Raw genomic sequence first — 24,826 nt, 5'->3', positions numbered from 1 at the left:
TTTTATATTTACTGCCAGCTGGAAATTTTTTTTGTGTGTGTGGTATTAAAAAAAAAAAAATCTTACCACAGATATTTGATGCCTTTTTCTACTTTATAGGTTGTTCTTCATGCAAAAGTGATAAAACATACTGGTGTTGCGTAGTTGGGCTCTGTTTGTTTTTTTAACAGTGTTTCTACCATGTGGATGATTTGGGTATGCTGAATTGCTCTCTGGGAAAATAGGAGATTGCTACTTTTTTTCTTTTTTTGTGTGTGCAATATATCAGAAGCCTTTTTTTTTTTTAGCAGACTCAGGTGATTTATTTTTTCTTTATTAGGAGAGAATTGTTTGAAGCTTATATACCAATATAGACATAAAAACTTCACTATCCTTAAATTTAGTACAACTCTTTCACTTTAAAAGGAAATAATGTCAGGATATGCTGCTTTCTAAGCCAAGGCCCTGTGATTATTAGAGGTAATGAGTTTGAGAGTCCAGGGCTACATAGTGATCCCAGCAGCTCAGCTGGTAAAACTTTTGTGACAGTTATCTCAGGGTGAAAGTAAAGTTTGAAGGTATTATATGATAGATACAGTTTAGTTTTCTTTTTTTCAGGATTCTAAAGGAAAATGCCTTCTATTATCTGTTATAGGTTCTCAGAATGGTTGGAATGATCCTCCAGCTTTGAACAGAGTACCCAAGAAGAAGAAGGTACTAGAAAAAGATGTCTATTCAGTTGCCTACAGGTGTCCTGTCAATCATGTAGCCATCTGAAGCACACCACACTTCACTGTTCCTTTAAAGGCAAAGCTGACTGACTGATATACTTAATATGTGTATTTCAACTTACATCTTCTAATCCATGAAGGGAAGGAAAGAAAGTACAAAATAGTATGGTGATATGAATTAAACCCTTTTCAAAAAACAAGATGTAAATTCCCAGCACATCTTTTTCAAAGAGTAGGAAACAAAATTTCATGCTTCTCAAGTGGTTTTTTTTTAGGAGTTACTTTGGTTTTGGGTTCTAACAGTAATCATGAATTTGTAATTATATTTTGGACTATTTTTGTCTATCACATATAATATGAAACGAAATAGCCTTGTAGTTGAGCATCATTTAGATGTTAGTAACTGTTGAGAGCTGTTAGAGCATAACTTAAGATTCTTCTTTTACCCCAAGACTTTTTTTTTTTTTTTTTTTACTCCTAGTGATTTCTGTCCCCCAAGTATAGTAATGAGAGGCCAGAATATAAAATTGGGAGATACTAAATGAGCAACCCCCCCCCAAAATGAGATCAATGATAATCAGAAATTTAATCTACTACTTTGAGTGTGATTGATCACTAAGTAGGTATCACTTAATGATCTAGGAAAAAGGTATTACATCTGATCACATTAAACAAACACATATTTGGCATATCTGATCCCAGTATGGCTAGATATAATTCTCCAGACTTTGACATCCTCTTTCAAAAACACCATGGTTTTGGCCCATTATGGGATAAGTGTGGAAGGTAAAGGGGAAACAAAGGTCCAGGTTTGAGCTCCCAGCCCTCTTAGCCAGATTAGCTTTACTTTTTATGTTTTTCTCTAAAATTCTGCATAAAATTTCATTTTAAAAAGTGTTCTCCTGTTATTTAAAAAAAATTTTTTTAACCATGGAATAGTCTAACTCCCTTATTTATTTTTTTAAATTTTTTTATTGAAGTATAGTTGATTTACAGTGTTGTTAATTACTGCTGTACAGCAAAGTGATTCAGTTATACATGTATGTGTATATACATTCTTTTTTAAATACGTTCTTTTCCATATGGTTTATCATAGGATATAGAATATAGTTCTCTGTGCTGTACAGTAGGACCTTGTTATTTAACCATTCTATATATAAAAGCTTACATTTGCTAACCCCACCCTCCCATTCCAACTCTCCCCCAACCCCCTTGGCAACCACCAGTCTGTTCTCTATATCCCTGATTCTGTTTCTGTTTCATAGATAGGTTCATCTGTGTCATATTTTAGATTCCACATATAAATGATACCATATGGTATTTGTCTTTCTCTTTCTGACTTACTTCACTTAGTGTGATAATCTCTAGGTCCATCCATGTTGCTCCAAATGGCTAACTCCCTTATTTAAAGCTGAGGAAATGTTGTCATCATACCGTTTTTTTCCTTACTCTTGGTGCCTTCTATTTCTTTTAAAAGATGCCTGAGAACTTTACGCCTCCTGTTCCCATCACATCACCAATCATGAACCCCTTGGGTGACCACCAGTCACAGATGCTGCAGCAGCAACCTTCAGCTCCAGTACCACTATCAAGCCAAGCTTCATTCCCACAGCCACACCTTCCAGGTGGCCAGCCCTTCCATGGCATACAGCAACCCCTCAGTCAACCAGGCATGCCTCCGTCTTTTTCAAAGCCCAATATTGAAGGTGCCCCTGGAGCTCCTATTGGAAATACCATGCAGGTAACAGTAAATCTGTGGAAGTGGGAGATGGCTTTATTTCGGTATGTTTTCTTAATGTTTTAACTTTTATGGTTATACCTTTATTATTATCTCAATTTGATTTCAATTTAGGCAACTTAAAAATAATAACTTTTTTTTAAGATTGTTCATGTATGTATATTATTTTTCAATGACAAGGCCACATACAAACTTTCCAGAAGGAGCTTATGTATTTACTAGTATATATTAACAGTAACTTGGCAATTACAGTATTTCATTTGATCTAATCAGTAGCCGCAATTTAAGATCAGTTGAATCCATATTTGCATCCAAGGTTGCTAAGCAGAAGCTGTTTCCAAAGGTTTTTTCCTTTAAAATATAAAATAAAAATGTAATGAGTTATATATTTTCTTGTGTATGTGTAAGAGCTAATAAGAGAGCCATATCTTTAGATGGAGATATAAATTTGTGGTTGCTTTTCACATACAAACAGCTAGTTGGCAAGGCTCTAGATGATGAAAAGTCTACCATATTTCCATATAACTGACTTAGACATACAAAGATAAACATTTTGATCTGTTCATGAAAAGTAAAGAGGTTGGGTCACAGCTCAACATAAGATGAAATAAATCCTGCCCAATTATAAAACTAGCTCTTCTGTCTGTTATTGTCTTTGACTCTCTAAAGTCAAATTTGTAAAGATTATATCTCTACCACAAGAGTATGTTTTGCTGTTAAGAGATTTCTGCCTAAGGAACTTCTAAACATTAACAGTTGCATTATAAAAACAAGTGTTTTGATGGAGGTGGGAGGACCTTCTTCTTTCCACAAGAATATATAAAATTATAAAGATGCACTGTTAATTTTTATAATTACAAGTCTGTGGTGTTTGTGAAGCCATTCACTTTTGTTTAGACCTGGGTGCTCATGCTATACTCATCTGACCAGAACCTCAGTTGCCATTGAAAGGGAGAGCTTCATGGATGTGTGTGTTCAGCCAGGCCATAATATCCACCTTCCTGTCCACTTAGATGTCTCTGAGGCACCTCACACTTAACATATCCAGAATCTAATTCATAGTCTTCCTTCCAAACCTAGTCGTCTTTTGGTGTGTCCTGTTTGAATTAATGGCACCATAATCCTTCCTATTTAATCCAGCCAAAAACCTGGGCATCATCTTTATATTCTTCTTCCTTTAACCTGTTTTTCAGAGCTATCCCTAAATCTTGCTATATTACTTAAAAATCTCTCTCAAATCCCTTCTCTACATTTCCAATCTAGTCCATGCTACCTTCATCTCCAGTCTCAAGCAGTGCAGGAGCCTCTAGTTGGTCGGCCAGCATCTACTTTCACCCATCTCTTATCTGGTCTCATCTCCTCATTGCTTAAAACGTTACAGCTTCCCATTGTTCGCAGGATAAAGACCAAAATATTTCACATTGTCTGGATTCTCTCAGCTCATACTCTTCCTTGCTGTCTCTCTCTGCTCCAGTTACCGTGACCTCCTTTCAGTCCCTTGTATCATGATCCTTCCTGTGTACACGTTCTTCTGTCTGGAATGCATTTCCTTCCCCATTTAACTGGTTAACTCCTACTTATCCTTCTGATATAACTTCCTTAAAGAGCCTTCCCCTCAGTTAAATCCCAATTATATTGTCTCTTGGTTCCAGTGATGTTAACTTAACCACAGTTGCTATTTTACATACATTTATGACATTTTAAAACTTTCTCTCTCTTCCATCACCCTGTAAACTCCCTGAGGGATGAGATCATTTCCGTATTGGCTCACCAATACTTAGCCAATACCTAATACATAATTGCTTAATGTTTTCTATGAATGAACTAATCAGTCAAAACTTTAAACACTTATACATTCCTTCTTTGTTTTCCCATCTGTACATTCAGTAAGATCATGAACTCTTCTATCCTAACCTTTGGTTTAATCTTGCAGTTTGATAATAGCCCAGTTAACACCCTCCAAGGGTAAACCAAAGAATAGAAGAATGTCAGGATAAACATGTCATGAGGAACCTAGGGGTAAGACAGGAATAAAGACACAGACCTACTAGAGCATGGACTTGAGGATATGGGGAGGGGGAAGGGTAAGCTGTGACAAAGCGAGAGAGAGGCATGGACATATATACACTGCCAAACGTAAGGTAGATAGCTAGTGGGAAGCAGCCGCATAGCACAGAGAGATCAGCTCGGTGCTTTGTGACTGCCTGGAGGGGTGAGATAGGGAGGGTGGGAGGGAGGGAGACGCAAGAGGGAAGAGATATGGGAACATATGTATATGTATAACTGATTCATTTTGTTATAAAGCAGAAACTAACAACAACAAAAAAATGTTACCATAAAATGCTTTAAAAAAAAAAAAAAAAGGGCTTCCCTGGTGGCGCAGTGGTTGAGAGTCCGCCTGCCGATGCAGGGGACACTGGTTCATGTCCCGGTCCGGGAAGATCCCACATGCCACGGAGCGGCTGGGCCCGTGAGCCATGGCCGCTGAGCCTGCGTGTCCGGAGCCTGTGCTCTGCAACGGGAGAGGCCACAACAGTGAGAGGCCCGCGTACAGCAAAAAAAAAAAATGAGCCAACAAGCAAAGCAAGCAGCCACTCCAACCAGCCAACTTTGTAATTGCCTTGTTCTTTTTATTTCCTACTGGCACAGGTCTCCTTCCTATCAGTTATATAAAATAGTGATCAACATATGTTCCATAATTAATCAAATACTTTATATCCAATCCTATTTTTGAAAATAGAAGCTGTAGAAGGAGTACCTGTATCTTCTACTGAATATCTGATTTTTATGTTTGCTTATCCCAAGTGATTTCACATGTTAATTTTTCATTTGATTTTGAATAGCCTATCTACAAGGTTGTTGGTTTCTCTTTATCACATATTCAGGGCTTTGTGTATAGGTAGCTTCTGGTCATTTCTAGTCATTTTATGGTATTATTTATTCCAGCATGTGCAGTCTTTGCCAACAGAAAAAATTACCAAGAAACCTATTCCAGATGAACACCTCATTCTAAAGACCACATTTGAGGATCTTATTCAGCGCTGCCTCTCTTCAGCCACAGATCCTGTATGTATTTTTTATTTTGCTTAATTAAAAGAATCCCTTATGGAGCGCTTCTATAATGATTGCTTAAAGTCTTACAAGATGTATTTTGAAAGTTTATGCAAAAATTGTAAAGCTAGCACTTATATATAGTTTGCTGTACATATAAAAACACATTCAACTGCTTTTTACATATAACTTTAATCCTTAAAACAACCTCATGGTAGGTAGGTTTGTCATATTTATTAACAGAGGAGGAAATTAAGGCAAAAAGCATTTACATAATAATTAAGGCAGAGCCAGCATTCGAACCTAGTCTGGCTCCAGAATTCATGCTTTCAACCACTATGCTGCCCTGAGTCTCATCGGCAAACCTTATGCGTAGCACAAAAATACAACAGAATGGTGAAACTCAGATTTGGGGGTTCTTTCTGAGCTTACATCAAAGCTTTTAAAAGTAGATAGACAGTCTTTAACTTTGCAAAGACCTTAAAAATAGTTAAGTGCTTTAGATATTGGAGTCATATTCATAGTCAAAGTAACTGATTTTACTCAGTTTATTAGAGGATGACTGTATTGGCAACAACAAAAATTCCACAAAGCCAGTTTTGTTTTAGGTGAAATGTCACTTTCTGCCAACAAACATTGAATATGTTTATTTAGTCACTGGCCAGTTGTCTGCTTGAAAAACAGCTTCTAGAATTTGTTGTTTCATCAAACATTGAGTAGTAATATGTACAGCCTTCTGCTAGTCTTTTGGAAAGCAATTCCCTGTACTGAAAGTGTCAGGAAAGCAGAGGCAGGGGAAAGTTAACATAAACCTTAGCGCCTGGCATTCTGGGAGTGATGGAAGGACGAAACTAGGAACAGAGAACAGGTGAAGCTGTTAAACAGGTAAGTGTACAGTGTCTCCTAGGCAGAGAGGTCCTCATCATAACAAAATGGAGGAATCATAATAAAAATGTGGGAAAACTCCAGTCTTCCTTCAGGCATGAGTTAACGTAAACAGAGGTTGGGAGGACACCTCGTACATGGCCTAGCTTAATAAATTTTTGTTGAGCTTCACCTCCGCTGGGTCACCATATCACCTCCCTTCTGGTTATCCAGGACCCCTGGGCAGAAGAGAAAGACAAACTGTTCCTGTCACTAGTTGGGGAGGCAGGACTCCTGCTGGTAGCTAGGTGGGATTAACTTTGACCCCTCCACAGAAGTCCATTTTAATCAATACTTGAAATCATTTTTATAGTATGACTTTATTCTTATTTCTACTTCAGTTATGTCCAAACAGCACAAAGTAATTTTGCAGCACAACTTAGTTTGTAAGGTTATCCTCGATGGCTTCACCTCTTCTGCACTCCTCTTCAGACACACTGACATGCCCTCCTCAAACATACCAAGAATGTGTCAGCGTCCGAGACTTTGTACCTGTTGCTCCTTCTGCCTGGAATTCTTCCTCACAGAACTGCAGAGCTCTTGCTCACTTGTTCCTGGTGTCTGCTCAGATGTCCCATTAGCCATCAGGACTTTCTTACCACGTCATACTGCCAACACTGCTGACCCCCTTACCCTGTTAACTTTTCTTCATGGCACACATCACCATCTGACATACAATATATTGTTTATTTAGTATCTTTTTCCCACCCAATAGAATATGAGATCCATGAGACACAACACTGTCCCAGCATGGCATGTAGTAGTCCCTCAATAAATATTGAAAAGCAATGTCACTTTTAAGGCTGTTGCATAATGTAGATATTAAGTTAATCACAGTATAATTTTAAACCTTTACGTTTAGGATAATTTTCTCTCACTACACTTACAGTACTAGGATGAGGGTAGGAGGACTCCTTAATTTAAGAACTCATTTTAACACTTCCCTCTTAATAATCTTAAGTCACCAAAAGATAATTTTCTCCTTTTTTTGGTGTTTTAAAGGCCCAGAATAAGACAGGATTAAATGTACCAAATGTGACTGAGTGTATAAGTAGTACTTTTGAGATTCCACAGTTCACCTGTATGTTTGCCTTCTAGCTCCCATAATGTTCATTTTATTTAATTTACAGTAACTGTTAGACCTTCTTTTCTGTAGTACACTGACCCATTGCTGCCTCCAGATGGCCCCTTCTGTTGCTTGTGGATATAGTGTAGATGGACACTCACACACCTCAAGTGAGTTGCAGTCCCCGTGGAATCCAGCCAGTGCTCCATTTTGCATACTAGGAGGAAGGGTCTCAGTTTCTTGCCCTCCCTGCCTTAATAGATTACTGATCTCTGTTCTAATAATCTGTCCAAGTTCATCGGTCTTAGCTATCTCCATTTCTTTATAAAATGAAGCTCTCCAACATCATGACTGTAAGGTTTAGTGAAATGAGATAAGGCAAGTTCTTGGGATAAAAGTTATTGTTCATACATAACATACCTGTTTTTTCTCTCCTGCAGCAAACCAAGAGGAAGCTAGATGATGCCAGCAAACGTTTGGAGTTTCTATATGATAAACTTAGGGAACAGACAGTAAGTTTGTGGGGAAAAGAAGGATTTATGATAATCATTTATTCCTGGTTGCTAGTAAAATAAGTGTCTCATCAGCACTTGCATGTAATATAGTATGCGTGGGGACAAAATGATCATGACAGTTCATAGAATGGGCTTTTCTCTGTCTAAATCTTACATTTCAGTCACGGGGGATAAGGGGATAGGGCAGTGTGTGTGTGTGTGTGTGTGTGTGTGTGTGTGTGTGTGTGTGTGTGTGTGTGTGTGTGTGTGTGTGTGTGTGTACGGGGGATAAGGGGATAGGGCAGTGTGTGTGTGTGTGTGTGTGTGTGTGTGTGTGTGTTAAGAGGGAGAGAGAATCTTTAGCCTTTTTTTATAACAAAGGGCAGATATACAAACTGGCCTGTACTGGTCCTACGGTAACTGGCCTTCTATTCATTTTTATATGTCCCTTGAATTAAGAAATCAGAGAGTGGGCAGCTACTCTGTTTTCCAGAGACCAAATCTGTAATCTCTCTCATAGTCTAAGACTCTGAACCTTTTCTTTTAGAATAGCTATTACACAAAGGCAAAGCCAAAGGTAACCACAAATTGAGCAGATCAATGTGTATAACTATGAAGATGGTTGGCAGTAAGGAGTAAATGCCCTGTGTGTTCTGTTCTCTTGTCCCTCCCAACCTCTGCATTCCTTTCTAGAATTGTTTTGTTTTATTAATGAAAGCACTAGGAGAGAAAAAAAGAATTGAGACCTTTCACATTTATGCATTTTAGCATTTCTCTTCCCCATTCCCCATATCAATGCCATCAGCTAAAAATAACCATTTATCTCATGAGAGCCAAACCAGAGAAAGTTGATATAACAGTGGAAGTGGTGTGGCCCATGGACTGATCCAAAATAAAGTCTTCTCTGAAAAGTATGGACATGTATGCCAAGTAATGACATGGGGGGAGAAAAAACTAGAGGTCTTATGATTTTAAGAGATGACAGGATTATGAAAAGCAGTTAAGAACTGGCAAATTGCGTACATGGTGAGGACTGTTGCCCTCCTAATGGCAGTGGACCAGAAGTGCAAGGTTTCTATTGTCTACAAGGTTTTAGAGTAAATTGGGCCCCTACTTCAAGATGTCATGATTAAGAATCTTTAAACTCCTTCATGTACATAGGAAAAATTTTAAAAGGTGTGAGACAGTATCTAAAATAATTTAGTTATTTAAAGTAGTTAAGTTATCTAAAATAATAAGAATTAAAACTCTTAAGTGGAGAGAGACATTAACATTTCAACTTGGGGAAAGAAATCTGGCTTTTCTGTAAGGAAATACCTGGCTTGTCATACATGTATAATTCGTAAATAATTCCTTACATAAATCATTTTGTCATGGTTCCATTTTATAACTTAAGTGTTGTTTGGTCCGAGAAGCTTTCTGGAAATGCTCACCAGTTTATACATTTTTTAATAATGTTTATTTCAAGCTCCTCTTAAATATCAGGGTTTAATGTTTATAGAGGGTCTCATGGAAAATTCTTCCTTAATTTAATTCTCTCTCTCAATTCCACCTTTATTTCAGCTTTCACCAACAATCATCAATGGTTTACACAACATCGCAAGGAGCATTGAGACTCGAAACTACTCAGAAGGATTGACCATACATACCCACATAGTTAGCACCAGCAACTTCAGTGAGACCTCTGCTTTTATGCCAGTTCTCAAAGTTGTTCTCACCCAGGCCAATAAGCTGGGTGTCTAAAGGATGGCTTCACTCTCAGCCACTATTGCCATTTTTCCAAAGAAACATGTTTTAAAAAATGATAAGATGTGGACCAGTCCTCATTAGCATGTTTCCATAGCAGCCAGTCAAGAACATTTACATTGTTTCTGCAGATATACTCACCTTAGACCTGCTCAAAGCCCTGGTGCTTTCTTTTGTTTTAATCTTTTATTGCCTGTGATGATTTTCCTATTCTGCAAATAATGTATTTCCTGGATTACACATAGTATGCTTTCCTGAAGTATTCTGATAAAATATGGTTTTTGAAACCTCAGGTTTACTTTTTGGAAAAGGAGCCTTTGGTTATGTGTAAAGCAGAGCTGAAACTAAATTTCTTTCACGTCCTCCCTACTTCCTCCATGTCAATCAGATTAAAGTGTGTAATCCTATTTATGTGTACGTAGTCTTTTTTTTAAACAGCTACTCACAGTTTAGTTTAATCTCTGTTTTTTGTGGCTTTGGCTTCACTTTGGTCCTGAACAAATAACTAAATCTACAGGCTGCTACATAGATTTTAGCAAATATTAATGAAAAGTGGGCTCACTAGTTTTAAGTATCTATAGGAAAAGATTGAGCATTTTCATTCTGTAGGATGCATTGAACTTTTTTCTATTAATAAATGTTTTCAGTATTCTGTTTGAGTTTTAAGATTGAATTGTCTCCATTTTATATTTAGAAATCTATTCATCCATTTTTTTAAAGTTACCTATTTCTCTGAGGTTTAAGTTCAGAAAGAAAGCTTTAACTTCTGTCAGCCTCCTGAATCGACATATTTTCAGACGGTATTTTCATCAAATGATTTTATTGTAATCTGTCTTAAGAACAGTGTGGTAAACAAAAGATAATGGTCCCCATAGAATCTTGAGGAGAATTAGATACTAATAATTTTCATTGTTTAAGCAACTTTACCTAAGTGACTTGGAAAACTAGAAGATAAAAAGTATGACTGCTGTGAAGACAGGTGCTGTTTCAAGGACTAAGTGTAGTTCATCAGGCATTTTGCAGCCTAAGTGACATAGTTTACAAGACCCTCTTAATTTCCTTTGCTGGGATTCCCTGCTCACCAAATAAAACACCTCTTTTAAAAATAAAAATAGGGACTTCCCTGGTGGCACAGGGGTTAAGAATCTGCCTGCCGTTGCAGGGGACACAGGTTTGCGCCATGGTCCGCGAAGATCCCACATGCTGCGGAGCACCTAAGCCCGTGCACCACAACTACTGAGCCTGTGCTCTACAGCCCACGAGCTGCAGCTACTGAGCCCACGTGCCACAACTACTGAAGCCCGAGTGCCTAGAGCCCGTGCTCCACAACAAGAGAAGCCACCGCAGTGAGAAGCCCGGGCACTGCAACAAAGAGTAACCCCCACTGGACTCAACTAGAGAAAGCCCACGCACAGCAACGAAGACCCAATGCAGACAAAACAAAAAAAGACATTAAAAAATAGAAATAGTTTTATAACTAAAAAAGGAGGACCTTGATAACATGTATGAGCATTGGAGCCTCACAAGTGGGGTGATATATCAGCTCCCCGGGATTTTGGTGGTCTGAGTCAGTCCTAGGACACACTGAAGTGGCAACTTGACCTTCTGGACCTGACCCTCGACTGTGGTGTCAGCCCAGGACCCCATCTGAACAGCAGGCTGGCCTCTAGTAATTGTTTTGATGTATTGCCCTTATAGTTAGGATTTGTGTTATGGCTGTATGGTTACCTTGACATGACAATGGCAAAACTGGCAGCGTTTTACAAAAAAACATTCCAAAAGATGAGAAACAGGAATAGGTGGCAGTGGAGCCCTGACCAACCCCAAAGATTTTACACGTATAAGTATGAAAAAACGATTTGCCACTGACATCTGAGCAGCTGTTACAAGTGGATGGAGGTAAGAAGACTTGAACCCAAAATAGAGTTTAGTCTTGAAGTATGAAGATAACAGGAGATTATGGGAAGAGAGCAGTTTGTTTTCCTGAAGAAAAGCGAACAAGGAAAGGGGTGTGAGGGAAACTGGTAGGTGGGGCTGGGTGTTGGCTGGGAGACATATCAGATCTCCGGGACGTGCTTTCTTATACTTAACCTGCTCCTCTCCTGCACTCCGCGTATGACCTTTTGGGCTGGATGGGATGGATGTACCTTAGGCCCCGTCTGAGAATCTCTTATGTGTGTGGGATGCACGGCTGATGGAGATGGTGGTTCATTCTAATAGTGTGGCAGCAGGAGAAAGTTGGAAACAACTGCTCTACATCTGACGAGAGTCCAACAAGCCTGTATATTCCTTTGGATTCAGAAAATTCCCATGTATGCTGGAGGACAGAAAGATGCAGTAGGATTCCTGGCAACCAGATGTACTCTATTTAACACCTGCCTGAAAGATAAAGGGAGGGATGGTGATTGGTTAACACTTTTCTGATAACCACATGTCTCCTGAACCAGATTTGTGTTCACCTAAGAATGACTGCAAGGCCATCTGTTGACTGCTCAGCCATGGTGGAGACTTCATTTGGAATGGACATCTACATATGCACACATACATATATACGTATGCACCCCTCTTTGTCATTCAACTGCTGCGGTGGCAGCATCCCCAAATGTCACCCCTGACAAATCTATCAGGGTGTTCAACAGATGCTGAAGATGTCACAGGCAGGTAGCATCTCCAGTTATTCAGTGAAGAAGGACTGCCTATGCATAGAAGCTCTTAACTGTTTCCTCTAATAGATAAATGCTCCAAATCTTTTAACCAAACTAAATTACAAAGAAAAAGTGCTCAAATTAGCTTTATAGTTCCACTTTTCCTGGCACACTGGTTTTATATACATTTCTGTAGCATCTGCTCTGCTCAGGGCTTTGGTGACCATACCATTCACTCAGGCTCAGGTTGAGTAGTGCACCTACGAGCTGACTGGGGTCAGACTGTGCCATTCCTAAATTTCCAGCTGTTTGCTTTCTCTCCCCTCTGGGAGATACGGAATGTGTGGGTTTTAGGGTGTTGGGACAGACCTTGAAAAAACTAACAAAATCAAACAAAAGGAAATAGACTTTGGTTTAACTGTGGTGCATGTTTTTTACACTCTGGATTAATGTTTCCAGAGACCTGCTAAAGTATTTATTTGGCAAACAATGTTAGTCACCTAGAATAACTTTGTATAAACATCATTACTCAGTAATGTCTGAGATCATTTTTTTAGTGGAGCTGCACACCCTGTTGATTTTTTTAGTCCATTTCTTTTTTTTTTTAATAGGTTTATTTATTTTTGGCTGCGTTGGGTCTTCGTTGCTGCGCACGGGCTTTCTCTAGTTGCGGCAAGCAGGGGCTACTCTTTGTTGTGGTGCGTGGACTTCTCGTTGCAGAGTACGGGCTCTAGGCACGCGGGCTTCAGTAGTTGTGGCTCAGTAGTTGTGGTGCATGGGCTTAGTTGCTCTGTGGCATGTGGGATCTTCGCGGACCAGGGCTCAAACCCGTGTCCCCTGCATTGGCATGTGGATTTTTTTTTTTTTTTTTTGAGTAGCTCTTTATTGGAGTATAATTGCTACACAATACTGTGTTAGTTTCTGTTGCACAACAAGGAGAATCAGCCATATGCATACACACGTCCCCATATGCCCTCACTCTTGAGCCTCCCTCCCACCCTCCCTATCCCACCCATCTAGGTCATCACAAAGCACTGAGCTGATCTCCCTGTGCTATGCTGCTGCTTCCCACCAGCTATCTAGTTTACATTTGGTAGTGTAATATATGTCCATGCTACTCTCACTTCACCCCAGCTTCGCCCTCCCACCCCATGTCAAGTCCATTTTATATGTCTGCCTTTTTATTCCTGCCCTGCAAGTAGGTTCATCAGTACCTTTTTTTTTTTTCCCGATTCCATGTATATGTGTTAGCATATGGTATTTCTTTTTTTCTTTCTGACTTACTTCACTCTGTATGACAGACTCTAGGTCCATCCACCTCACTACAAATAACTCAATTTCATATCTTTTTATGGCTGAGTAATATTCCATTGTATATATGTGCCACATCTTCTTTATCCATTCATCTGTCGATGGACACTTAGGTTGCTTCCATGTCCTGGCTATTGTAAATAGAGCTGCAATGATCATTGTGGTACATGACTCTTTTTTTTTTTTTTTAACATCTTTATTGGGGTATAATTGCTTTACAATTGTGTGTTAGTTTCTGCTTGATAACAAAGTGAATCAGTTATACATATACATATGTTCCCATATCTCTTCCCTCTTGTGTCTCCCTCCCTCCCACCCTCCCTATCCCACCCCTCCAGGTAGTACGTGACTCTTTTTGAATTATGGTTTTCTCAGGGTATATGCCCAGTAGTGGGATTGCTGAGTCGTATGGTAGTTCTATTTTTAGTTTTTTAAGGAACCTCCATACTGTTCTCCATAGAAGCTGTATCAATTTACATTCCCACCAACAGTGCAAGAGTCTTCCCTTTTCTCCACACCCCTCCAGCATTTATTGTTTCTAGATTTTTTGATGATGGCCATTCTGACCAGTGTGAGGTGATATCTCACTGTGGTTTTGATTTGCATTTCTCTAATAATTAGTGATGTTGAGCATCTTTTCATGTGCCTCTTGGCCATCTGTATGTCTTCCTTGGAGAAATGTCTATTTAGGTCTTCCACCCATTTTTTAACTGGATTGTTGGTTTTTTTTGATATTGAGCTCCATGAGTTGTTTGTATATTTTGGAGATTAATCCTGTTGTTTCATTTGCAAATATTTTCTCCCATTCTGAGGGTTGTCTTTTTGTCTTGTTTATTGTTTCCTTTGCTGTGCAAGTTTTTAAGTTTAATTAAGTTTAATTTAAAGTTTAATTAAATTAATTAAGTTTAATTAACTTAATTAAATGTAAAATAAAATTTACATGTAAATTTTATTATGTAAAATAAAATGTAAAATAAAAATTAAAAAAAATAAAGAATTTCTACGTGTAAAAAAAAAAGCTACTAGAGAGCCTGCTCTATCCCAGTTGCTATAATTACATCTTCACGAGGGACAGTGAAGCAGACCACCTATCTGAGAGTCAAAGAGCTGGGTTCTAGTGTCTTCTCTGCCACTTACTGTTGGTCAAACCACCCCATTTCCTTTTGCCTCCATTTCTCACCTATAAAATGAGGGGGTAGGACTAGATGATCTCTAATTTCACTTACAGCTCTGGAAGTCTATGGCCCATCTACCTGTCCCACGGTGTCTCTGTATGTTACCTACAAGTCTTCAGAAGGAACCAAAAACAATTTTGGGATAGTACCAAAGCTTTGAAGAAAGATAACAGCAACAACTCAAGCCTATTTATATTTGGATACCTTTTTTCTTCTCATACAGTTGATTGATTTTTCTGAAGAACAATCAATGCAGTGCTTTCCTTGGTTGGAAATGAATAGGCGGGCATTTAAGAAATAAGTTTCTAATTTGAGGACTTGGGACAGATGTATTTGCTTGGCCTTGAGGTCCTTAAGTAGTGAGTCCCCCTCAGCAATGATAAATATTTCCATGAAATTAACCTTTTTACACACGCGTTTCCCACATCAAGAATATGCTAGGCCTTCCCTGGTGGCGCGGTGGTTAATCTGCCTGCCAATTCAGGGGACATGGGATCGAGCCCTGGTCCGGGAAGATCCCACATGCCGTGGAGCAACTAAGCCCGCGCGCCACAACTACTGAGCCTGTGCACCTAGAGTCCGTGCTCTGCAACAAGAGAAGCCACTGCAATGAGAAGCCCGTGCACCACAATTAAGAGAAGCCCCTGCTCACCGCAACTAGAGAAAGCCCATGCACAGCAACGAAGACCCAACGCAGCCAAAAATTAATTAATTTTAAAAAAAGAATATGCTATATTTGATTACATAGGACACTCAACAATGAATGAGTTTTCCCTGCAAATCTGGGTCACCCTTTTGACATTCCTGAACGCTATTGACAAATACCCTCTCCCAGCTAGAGAACCACAGGGCCTTTGCTTTAAGAGCAGCCCGTGGTAACGGACACAGCAAGAAGAGAAAGAGGTCACTGAAACAGTGACAGCAGCTAATGCTGAGAAGTAAATAAGAGCTTCTCTATGTTCATCTGCCCTAGGAAACCAAAATAACTATCCTAAAAGAAAACGGGGTGGGTGTTGTCGGAGGACAGGGACTGGAGAGCGGGAAGAGATGTGGGTGAAAACCTCATCAGCACTGTCTTTCTTCTGCCACAACAATAGGGATTGTTGATTCAGAGAGCTGGGATTTGGGAGCAGGGAGAGAGAGTGGGGAGGAGTGTGGACCTTGTTTTGGTTTGTGGACCTCGTTTCTAGGCAGCTGTTGGTCAAAGGGGGATGTGGTATAGGTACTGACAAATGTTCACGTTTCATGGCTGGGTCATAAAAAGGAGTGGCTCCTCCGTAGCACTGGTTAGCGTCTGTGCATGCACTCCCTGTAGTGATTATTTGATCCCTCTCTGCCTCCCTACCGGGCTGTGAGTTCCAGGAGCACAGCCGTGCACTCCTCTGTCCGTGGAGCTGAGCTCGGTGCTTCTAGAGGAGGCTAAATCAATAGATGCTTAAGGAAGGACTCTTAATTGATTCAAACTGAAGATAACTTGGAAAGATGCAGGGGGCAGCATGTCACTGACAGGTGGTATCAGAGTCAGGTTTGGCTTGGGTTTTTCAGTAAGTAGACCCTCTCTTGTCTATGAATTAGGAAGTAGGGTCTTCAGATCTGGCTATTTCCAGTGCCCATCTTCCTGCTGCCAAATTGGAGCACTCTATGAAGAGTGGTCAGGAAATGGGGGGGAAGAATCTTAAGCAGTAAGGCTGGGGTTTTGTTAAAAGAAAACCCCTTCCTCTCTTCACATCCAAAGCAATAGAAGCATTCCTTTCAGAGGAACAGCTTCCCCTCATCCACTGCTATAAAATCTTAATGGGGAAAATGTTCCAATCCATTTAGTACAGAAGCAGGGATGACAACTCTCCTGTGATCGAAGGAAGCTGAGAAGACTAATTTTCTACTATGCCGTGGCGTTGCTGTATCTCAAAACCGATCCTCCCATAGTCTTGGAGGCTAACTTCCCAACTTTATGCTCCCCTGAAATCACTCTAATCTAAAGCCTATGAGTGGTTTTCTTACTCTGGGAGCAGAAAGAGGTTTACATTTGAAATTGCTGTCATCCATTTGCTGCCATTCCATGCATCTCATCCAAGAGGCAACCCCCTGACCTTTAATCCACAAGAGCTGCAGAGCTCATTCCTTCCTGAGCCAAAGGAGTTGCCTTAAATGATTACCTCTGATAAAGTAGAGCAGGAGATTTTATTTTATTTCATAGTTCCCTTCAGGGCAAACGAATCCTGGTGCAGCCAGAATTCCTTCCTTCAAGGTCTGAATCCCTCCAGCCCAACCAGGGATGAGTCTCTTCCCAAGTCTGGGGTCCCCAGAAGCATCCTGGTGTCCTGGCCAGGCAGGTTTCATAACTGCATGGAGTCTATCTCTCTGGTATGATTAAAAACCGATGAAATACCAACATTATTCAGCACATAAGTAGGTATTAGACATCGTCCTGAGCTCTCTTCCTGTGAGGTAAGGGGTATCTCCATTTAGCACAAGAAAAAAACGAAGTTAGATTATTAGGTAAATTGCACAGAGAGTATTCCCAGCGTGGAGCTGTCTTAATTCTTACGTTATGTAGGATGAAATTGAAGATCTAAGAGACTGTCATGGTCCTCAAATCACAGAGTACTCAGACTTGCTAATTCAGAGTGGTGCAGCCAAACTCAAACCCAGGTTTTCAAATGCCAAACCTGGATCATTTTCACAACACTGTAGTTCCTGTAGCCAAAATCTAAATTTCCTTAAGAAAACCATAAGCATGAAAATCACTGTAAATCTCTTACTTCAAGAATGGATCTTCGCAAAAAATAAATAAATAAATAAAAGAATGGATCTTTTCTTTCTCTTTCCTTCCTCCCCAGAGCTTGCATTTTCTCCACAAACTCCTTTTTTTTTTAAATTTAATTAATTTATTTACTTATTTATTTGGCTGTGCCGGGTCTTAGTTGCAGCATGCAGGACCTAGTTCCCTGACCAGGGATTGAATCAGGGCCCCCTGCATTGGGAGTGCGGAGTCTTAACACCACTGGACCACCAGGGAAGTCCCTCCACAAACATTTCTTACACAATTTTTAAAAATCTTATATTAACGCTTTAGCTAGATACTTTGCCAGGCTCACTCCCATCTCTGAGACTTCTCTGGCACAGTGTTCCAACTGGGAGTTGCTACCAGGTCATTCTATCTTTCAGGGCCTTGTTTGCTGCCACCATCTCCATGAAGCCCTCCTGACCACACCAGCCCACACACCTCAGAAGCAAGTCTCACACACAGCTTTTTTTTTTTTTTTTTTTTTTTTTGCGGTACGCGGGCCTCTCACTGCTGTGGCCTCTCCCATTGCGGAGCACAGCCTCCAGACGCACAGGCTCAGCGGCCATGGCTTACGGGCCCAGCCGCTCCGCGGCACGCGGGATCCTCCCGGACCAGGGCACGAACGCGCGTCCCCTGCATCGGCAGGTGGACTCCCAACCACTGCGCCACCAGGGAAGCCCTCACACACAGCTTTTATAGGTAGTGTTGCCATCCAACATTTTCATCTTCTGTCTCTTTCTCTCCCTACCTGAAGCAACTTCTACTCCGAGGCACATACTATTGTCCAGAACCTAGGCATTTTGGCTATGATGGTTTTCTCCCAGTACATCTCAGAGCTGCCCTTTTGTAGTTTGTGTCTGTAAACTTGTAACTGTTCATTGACATTCGAGAACTGTTACCTGTCCTTGTTTAGGAAGCCTCCCCACAGCCCTTGGACACCTGGCTCACAATCTTCTCCAGCTAAACCCATAGGCCTCGGCTGTGGGATTTCAGTCTTCTGTGGAGGTGCTGTCCAGATACCTCAGCGTCCTCAGCTCCAGCGACCGCCACCTCCTATATAACCCTGTGGCCTCACCTTGGAGTTTATCATTGGAAACTCTTCGACCACTATAGGTCCTAAATTCCGAATCCCACTCTTAGTGCACAGTGGCCATTGCTTCCTTTATTCTCATTCCCTGACAGATAGAAATCTACCCTTCAACTTCCTCAAAACCTCGATGCCTTTGCTTCCTCCACTACCTGTGAGTCCTTAGCTTCCTTCTGATCACATTTCCTCCCCCTTTCCCCAGCCTGGACTCCTCACAAACTTCTGTCTCACCAGCACCTCAGTTACCTGGCTCTCTCTCCCATCAAGCCCCCATCCCCACTTCAATCTGGAGATCCCAGCCAACTGCTGAGTGAGGCTGTGTCAACATGACTGTGCAGACTGGCGCCTTACGAGCCTGTGGCTTCCATTCTTACTTGGACCCTTAATTTGGCTCTACAACCTTTTAGGGGTCCTGGTCAGCTTCCTCTCTCATTCTGCTCAACAGCTCCTGGAATCTTTCATCACTTTTCCCCAGCTTTCTACCAAATTCCCACTCTGCTTACCTAGCAGGTGATTTGACCTTCCCTTCAGAGCAAACCAGCCATCACAGCACCCTGCCTCACTTTACTGGCTCACTCTGCAAGCTAAATCCGCCCTCATCCTCATTTCCTTCCAGTGTCAAGAAAAAGCTGTCCCTCTCTTCAAAGTGAAGCCAACCATCTGATCACCTGATCCCATCCTGTCTAACCCTGAACCCTAGGAAAATAGTTCCATCAAGCATCCTCTTTCTTATATTTTTGACCTTTGACCTTTCATTATCATTCCCTAACCCAATAGATATATTCAGATTCCTCAGAAACACACTCAACTTCACCTCTCTGTCCTTCGCCTCTTCATTGCCAAGCTTCTTGAAAATTAATTTACATAGGTATGCCGTGCTTGTCTCCTCCTGCTTATTCTTTTTTTTTTTTTTGCCGAGCCCCGCAGCATGTTGGATCTTAGTTTCCCAACCATGGTTCTAACTTGACCCCCCTGCATTGGAAGTGCAGGGTTAACCACTGGACCACCAAGGAAGTCCCCCTCCTCCTCCTTATTCTTTTTTTTTTTTTTTTTTTTTTTTGCGGTACGCGGGCCTCTCACTGTTGTGGTCTCTCCCGTTTCGGAGCATAGGCTCCGGACGCGCAGGCTCAGCGGCCATGGCTCATGGGCCCAGCCGCTCCGCGGCATGTGGGATCTTCCTGGACCGGGGCACGAACCTGCATCCCCTGCATCGGTAGGCGGACTCTCAACCACTGCGCCACCAGGGAAGCCCTCCTTCTTATTCTTAAACACAACTCTGTGTAAGGTCTGTTCCCACCACTCAATGAAAAGGCCTTGGCAAAGGTCAGCGATGACCTCTGTACGAGGTGGTCTCTTCATTCCCATCCTCCCCAGCCTTTCTGTAGTATTCAAGGTTGCTCCCCCACACTCTGCTGCTTCTTCCCCATCTCTCATCAGTCCTTCTTTGTCCACACCACTGGCTTCTCTTTCTTTGATATTCTCACAAATAGCAGTTCACTAGATGGCTGTCCTGAGTCCTTTTCTTACCTTCCCTGGGCAACTGCTTCCACTGCCATGGATTTTACTAAATTGAACTACCACTAAGTTACTCTCTCCAGCCTAGACCTTTGCTGGGCTCCAGGCCTATATGTATATTTAACAAATGTTGAATATACTGAATATTTCTTCAGTTCCTTCTCAAAAATGATGATCCATGTGATGATGGTCATGATGACTAATATTTATGGATTCCTTACTACATGCCAGACACTGTTCTAAACTTTAGTCACCATAGAAATACCGTACGGGAGGTATTATTATCCCCATTTCACAAAAATGGTAATAAACACAGTACGATTTAGTATCTCAGTAAGTGACATTGTTTTTCACCTGAATATCCAACCCAGAGACCCAAAAAGAATCCTGTACTTTTAATTTCTCCTCCTTCATTTTCAGTCAAGCATCAAATCCTGTTGGTTCTTCTATTTGAGTTCCTCTGGCTTTATCTTCTCCTCTCTAACACATCTTTTCCAGAATCTGTACCTTTGTCTTACTTGATCATCTTATTATGCTGCATAAAGCCAGTCAGTGACTCCCCTCACATGGCTACTTCTGCTGGGCATGAAAGGCACCCACCTACCTTCATGGGCTGCCCACTGCATGACATTTCATCTTCATCTCCCACCATTTCTCTACTTTCACTTCGGATATTCCAGACATCTCTCTAAGCGACAAATGAAAAAGCTTTTGCTCACACTATTTTCTCTGCCTAGGTTGCCCTCCTCCATTTCTTTGTCTAGTAAACTACTCATCCTTCAAAACTGTGCTCTCTAATATGTAGCCAGTAGCCACATGAGGCTAACCTGAATTAAGATGTGCTGTGCTGTAAGTATAAACACTGGATTTTGAAGACAGTGTGTGAAAAAAAGTACAAATGTCCCAGTAATTTTACATTGATTACCTATTGAAAAGATAATATTTTGGATATATTGGGTTAAGTAAAATATTATTAAAATTTATTGTTTCTTTCTATGTGGCTATTAGAAAATTTAAATTTACACAAGTGGCTTGAATTCGTGGCATGCATTATATTTCTATTAGACAGTACTTCTTCAAAATCCTTACCCTGTAAACTTAACTGAAGAGGCAAAAGACTTGTACACTGAAAACTACAAAATGATGCTAAGAGAAATTAAAGAAGGCACAAATAAATGGAAAAACATTCCATGTTCATGGACTGGAGAATTAATACTGTTAAGATGTCAATACTAACCAAAGTGATCTCCAGATTTAATGCAATCCTTATAAAAATCTCAGTGACATTTTTTGCAGAAACAGAAAAAAAACCATCCTAAAATTCACACGGAATTTCACTGGACCCTAAATAACTATAATAATCTTGACAAAGAAGAACAAAGTTGGTGGTCTCATACTTCTTGGTTTCAAAACTTATTACAAGGCAACAGTAATCAAAACAATGTGGTACTGGCAAAAAGACAGACATATAGACCAATGGAATAAAATAGAAAGTCCAGAAATAAACCCTCAAGTATATGGTCAAATGATCTTCAGCGAGGATGCCAAAACCTTTCAATGGGGAAAGGAGAGTCTTTTCAACAAATAGTGTTTAAAAAACTGGTATCCACGTGCAAAAGAATGACATGGACCCTTACCATACACCATATACAAAAGTTAACTCAAAATGGATCAAAGACCTAAACATAAAAAGTAAAAACTATAAAACTCTTAGAAGAAAACACAGGGAGAGAGCTTCATTGAATTTGGCAATGATTTCTTGAATATGACACCGAAAGCACAAGGAACAAAAGTAAAAATAGATAAATTGGACTACATCAATATTTAAAACTTCTAAACATCAAAAACACAACAGTAAAAAGGCAAACTATGGAATGGGAGAAAGTATTTGCAAACCATTTATCTAACAAGGGGTTAAGATCCAGAATATATAAAGAACTCCTGCAACTCAACAACAGAAAACCAAGCAACATCTAATTTAAAAATGGGCAAAGACTAGAATAGACATTTCTCCAAAGATGACATGAAAAGCTGCTCAATATCGCTAATCAAAAACCACAACGAGATATCACCTCACACCCATTAGGATGGCTGTAATCGAAAAAAATAAAAAAACAGAATATAACAAGTGTTAGTGAAGATGTGGAGAAATTGGAATTCTTGTGCACCGTTGGTGGGAATGTAAAATGCTGCAGCTGCTATGGGAAACAGTATAGAAGTTCCACAAAAAAATTAAATATAGAATTACCATAAAATCCAGCAGTCCTACTTCTAGGTATATATCCAAAACAATTGAAAGCAGGTAAAGCAGTACATCCATGTTCATAGCAGCATTATTCACAATAGCCAAAAGGTGGAAGTAACCCGAGTGTCCATTGATGGATGAGTGGATAAGCAAAATGTAGTGTGTGTGTGTGTGTGTGTGTATGTGTGTGTGTGTGTAGACAGAGAGGTATATTATTTGGCCTCAAACAGGAAGGAAATTCTGACACATGCTACAATATAGATGAAACTTGAAGACATTACGCTAAGTGATGAAAGCCAGTCAGAAAAAGGCAAATACTATATTATGAGATATCCAGAGTAGTCAAATGCATAGAAACAGTAAGTACAACATGGCGGATGCCAGGGAGTAGGGAGACAGAGAAATGGAGAGTTGTTTGATGTGTATAGATTTTCAGCTTTGTAGGGTGAAAAAGTTCTGGAGATTGGTTACATATCCATGTGAATATATTTAACACTATTGAAGTGAACACTTAAAAATGATTAAGATGGTAATTGTTATGTGTATTTTACCACAATTTAAACTTTTTAAAAATCAAGTCCCAAAAAAAAGAAAAAAAAAAAACCCTTACCCAGATATCACCTGCCTCCTCCCCTCTAGTGTGAATTAACTACTCCTTCGTGCCTCCGCTTAATTCCTGCACATACCTCTAATAGGGTCTTATCACATTTTCGGTAATTCTTTGTTTGACAGGATAAGGGTTACTGTCCCATGAGTGAGTTGAATACCCATCCACTTCTAGGGTCTTGACCAGAAGCTAAGAAAATATACTAGGGTCTTTAGTAAGATGGAGAAAAGAGACAGTAGCCCTGACTGCATAATATGCTACAGGGGATATTCAAGAGTATACCTTGTATGTGTAAAGGTGTCACCCTGAGGCTAGATCTGGAGGGGCTAATGTCCTTCAGCCATCCTTCTGGAAGCAGCATCGGAAAGGCCTGAGGAGCATGTCCTCCCACCTCCAACAGATGAAAACATCCCCTTCTCTATCATGAGTCCAACCAATTGAAATGATTGGCCACCCCCAGTCTGACCTGTTGGCAGGAAGAGAGGAAGATATTCATTTAAAATAGAGCCAAGATAAAGTAGCTTATGTAACAGATAAGGTACTCTGGGGCCACATAAAGGACTATTTTGCTGCCTCCCCTGAACGCTTTGCATGTACACTTGATGCCTAACAAGAATTTTTTTTTTTTCTGATAACGGACTGGACCTTCCTGTCCTTCCCAGTTCATAGCCAAGAGGTAACATTTGTTTGATCTTTCATCCCTCCTAGATGAGGAGCTCCTTCAGGGCATGGACCACACCTTATTCGTCCTCGTATCCCCAGTGTGCACCAGTGCTGGCACATAGCAGGACTGGTGCACACTGCCTGCCCAACAAATGACTGAATGGTTAGCGTGAGGGTGCGGTGGGTCATTACAATAACCCAGAGAGAGGCTTTTGACAGAACAACTACTCCACCCCTAGAGAAAGGACAGTCTGAATAGAGAACCACAGGGAATATGTGGGTCTGGTGGCTGTGGGGAGCAGAGGGAACATGAGAAGAAAAAGTGGTTCGTTCTAAAGCCAAGGTTGAGCAGGCTGATGAGGTTTATGCCCTTAAGTCTCATGTTCTGTTGTCTCACTGGTCTAACGACAGGGCCGACGTTTATCTGGTGGCCGGGCAAGTGTCCCTTCATTCTATAATTTCAGCTCCAACTGAAGCAACACCATAACACTGGCTCAGTGGCCACCATTCCACAAACCACATACGTTGCTTCAGTTTTAAATTAGGTATTGTTTTTTCTGGCTGATTGGGCTGATTCTGGTCTGCTAACAATGAGATGCTCATGTATGGCCCTTTCATGTAGTCAATTCTTGGTAATTTTTCCCCCTCTCCTGTAATGCTGGAAAGGATTCCTAACAACAGTTGATCCAAAAATCAGCTTTCTTTGTCAACATAATGGTATCCTTTCAAACTCACATTTATAGACTTTGCAAGCTGGAAAGAAGAATAAAGCTTAGTTCCTGGTGAGGAAATTTGTCCCCAGAGGACTGAGTTGGGTCACAGTGAATTAGAAGTAGAATGCAGAGCCCCTAGCTTCCATTCCTTTGCTTCTGCTATCCGCCGCAGGTGCAGCCACAGCTGCTTGGGACATGGCCAGCTCGCCCTCCTCTGGGCTTCTGTACGATCAGGGCTCCCTCTGGATAGTTCTAAATTATCCGCGTTGGGAGGGGAGGAATGAGCAGACACGATTCTTCTGAGGTTAAGTTTCCTTGGAACGTTCCAGGTGATGTTTTTCTAAAGCT

The 24,826-nt window shown here is 40.7% G+C and overlaps 1 protein-coding gene across 17 annotated transcripts in view; it reads left to right on the top strand.

Moving 5' to 3' along the window:
• The window catches only part of SEC31A (SEC31 homolog A, COPII coat complex component), a 79,131-nt gene extending 64,560 nt beyond the window's left edge, over positions 1–14,571 (top strand). For 11 of the 17 annotated variants that reach the window (XM_060299574.2, XM_060299569.2, XM_060299570.2 and 8 more), the window contains 5 exons: positions 635–693; positions 2,188–2,451; positions 5,395–5,514; positions 7,930–8,001; positions 9,547–14,569. In XM_060299574.2, the coding sequence (XP_060155557.1) occupies positions 635–693; positions 2,188–2,451; positions 5,395–5,514; positions 7,930–8,001; positions 9,547–9,726 (695 nt within the window). In that variant the 3' untranslated portion in view covers positions 9,727–14,569. Of the gene's footprint in view, positions 1–634; positions 694–2,187; positions 2,452–5,394; positions 5,515–7,929; positions 8,002–9,546 lie in introns of all 17 variants that reach the window. The other 6 variants (XM_070045589.1, XM_070045588.1, XM_070045590.1 and 3 more) reach the window with 3 other exon arrangements.
• Positions 14,572–24,826: the final 10,255 nt, after the last annotated feature.

The sequence above is a fragment of the Globicephala melas genome, chromosome 5, assembly GCF_963455315.2.
Source record: "Globicephala melas chromosome 5, mGloMel1.2, whole genome shotgun sequence".
Lineage (NCBI taxonomy): Eukaryota > Metazoa > Chordata > Mammalia > Artiodactyla > Delphinidae > Globicephala > Globicephala melas.
Note: the sequence above shows the minus strand (reverse complement) of the source record. Positions and strands in the feature narration are given on the sequence as shown.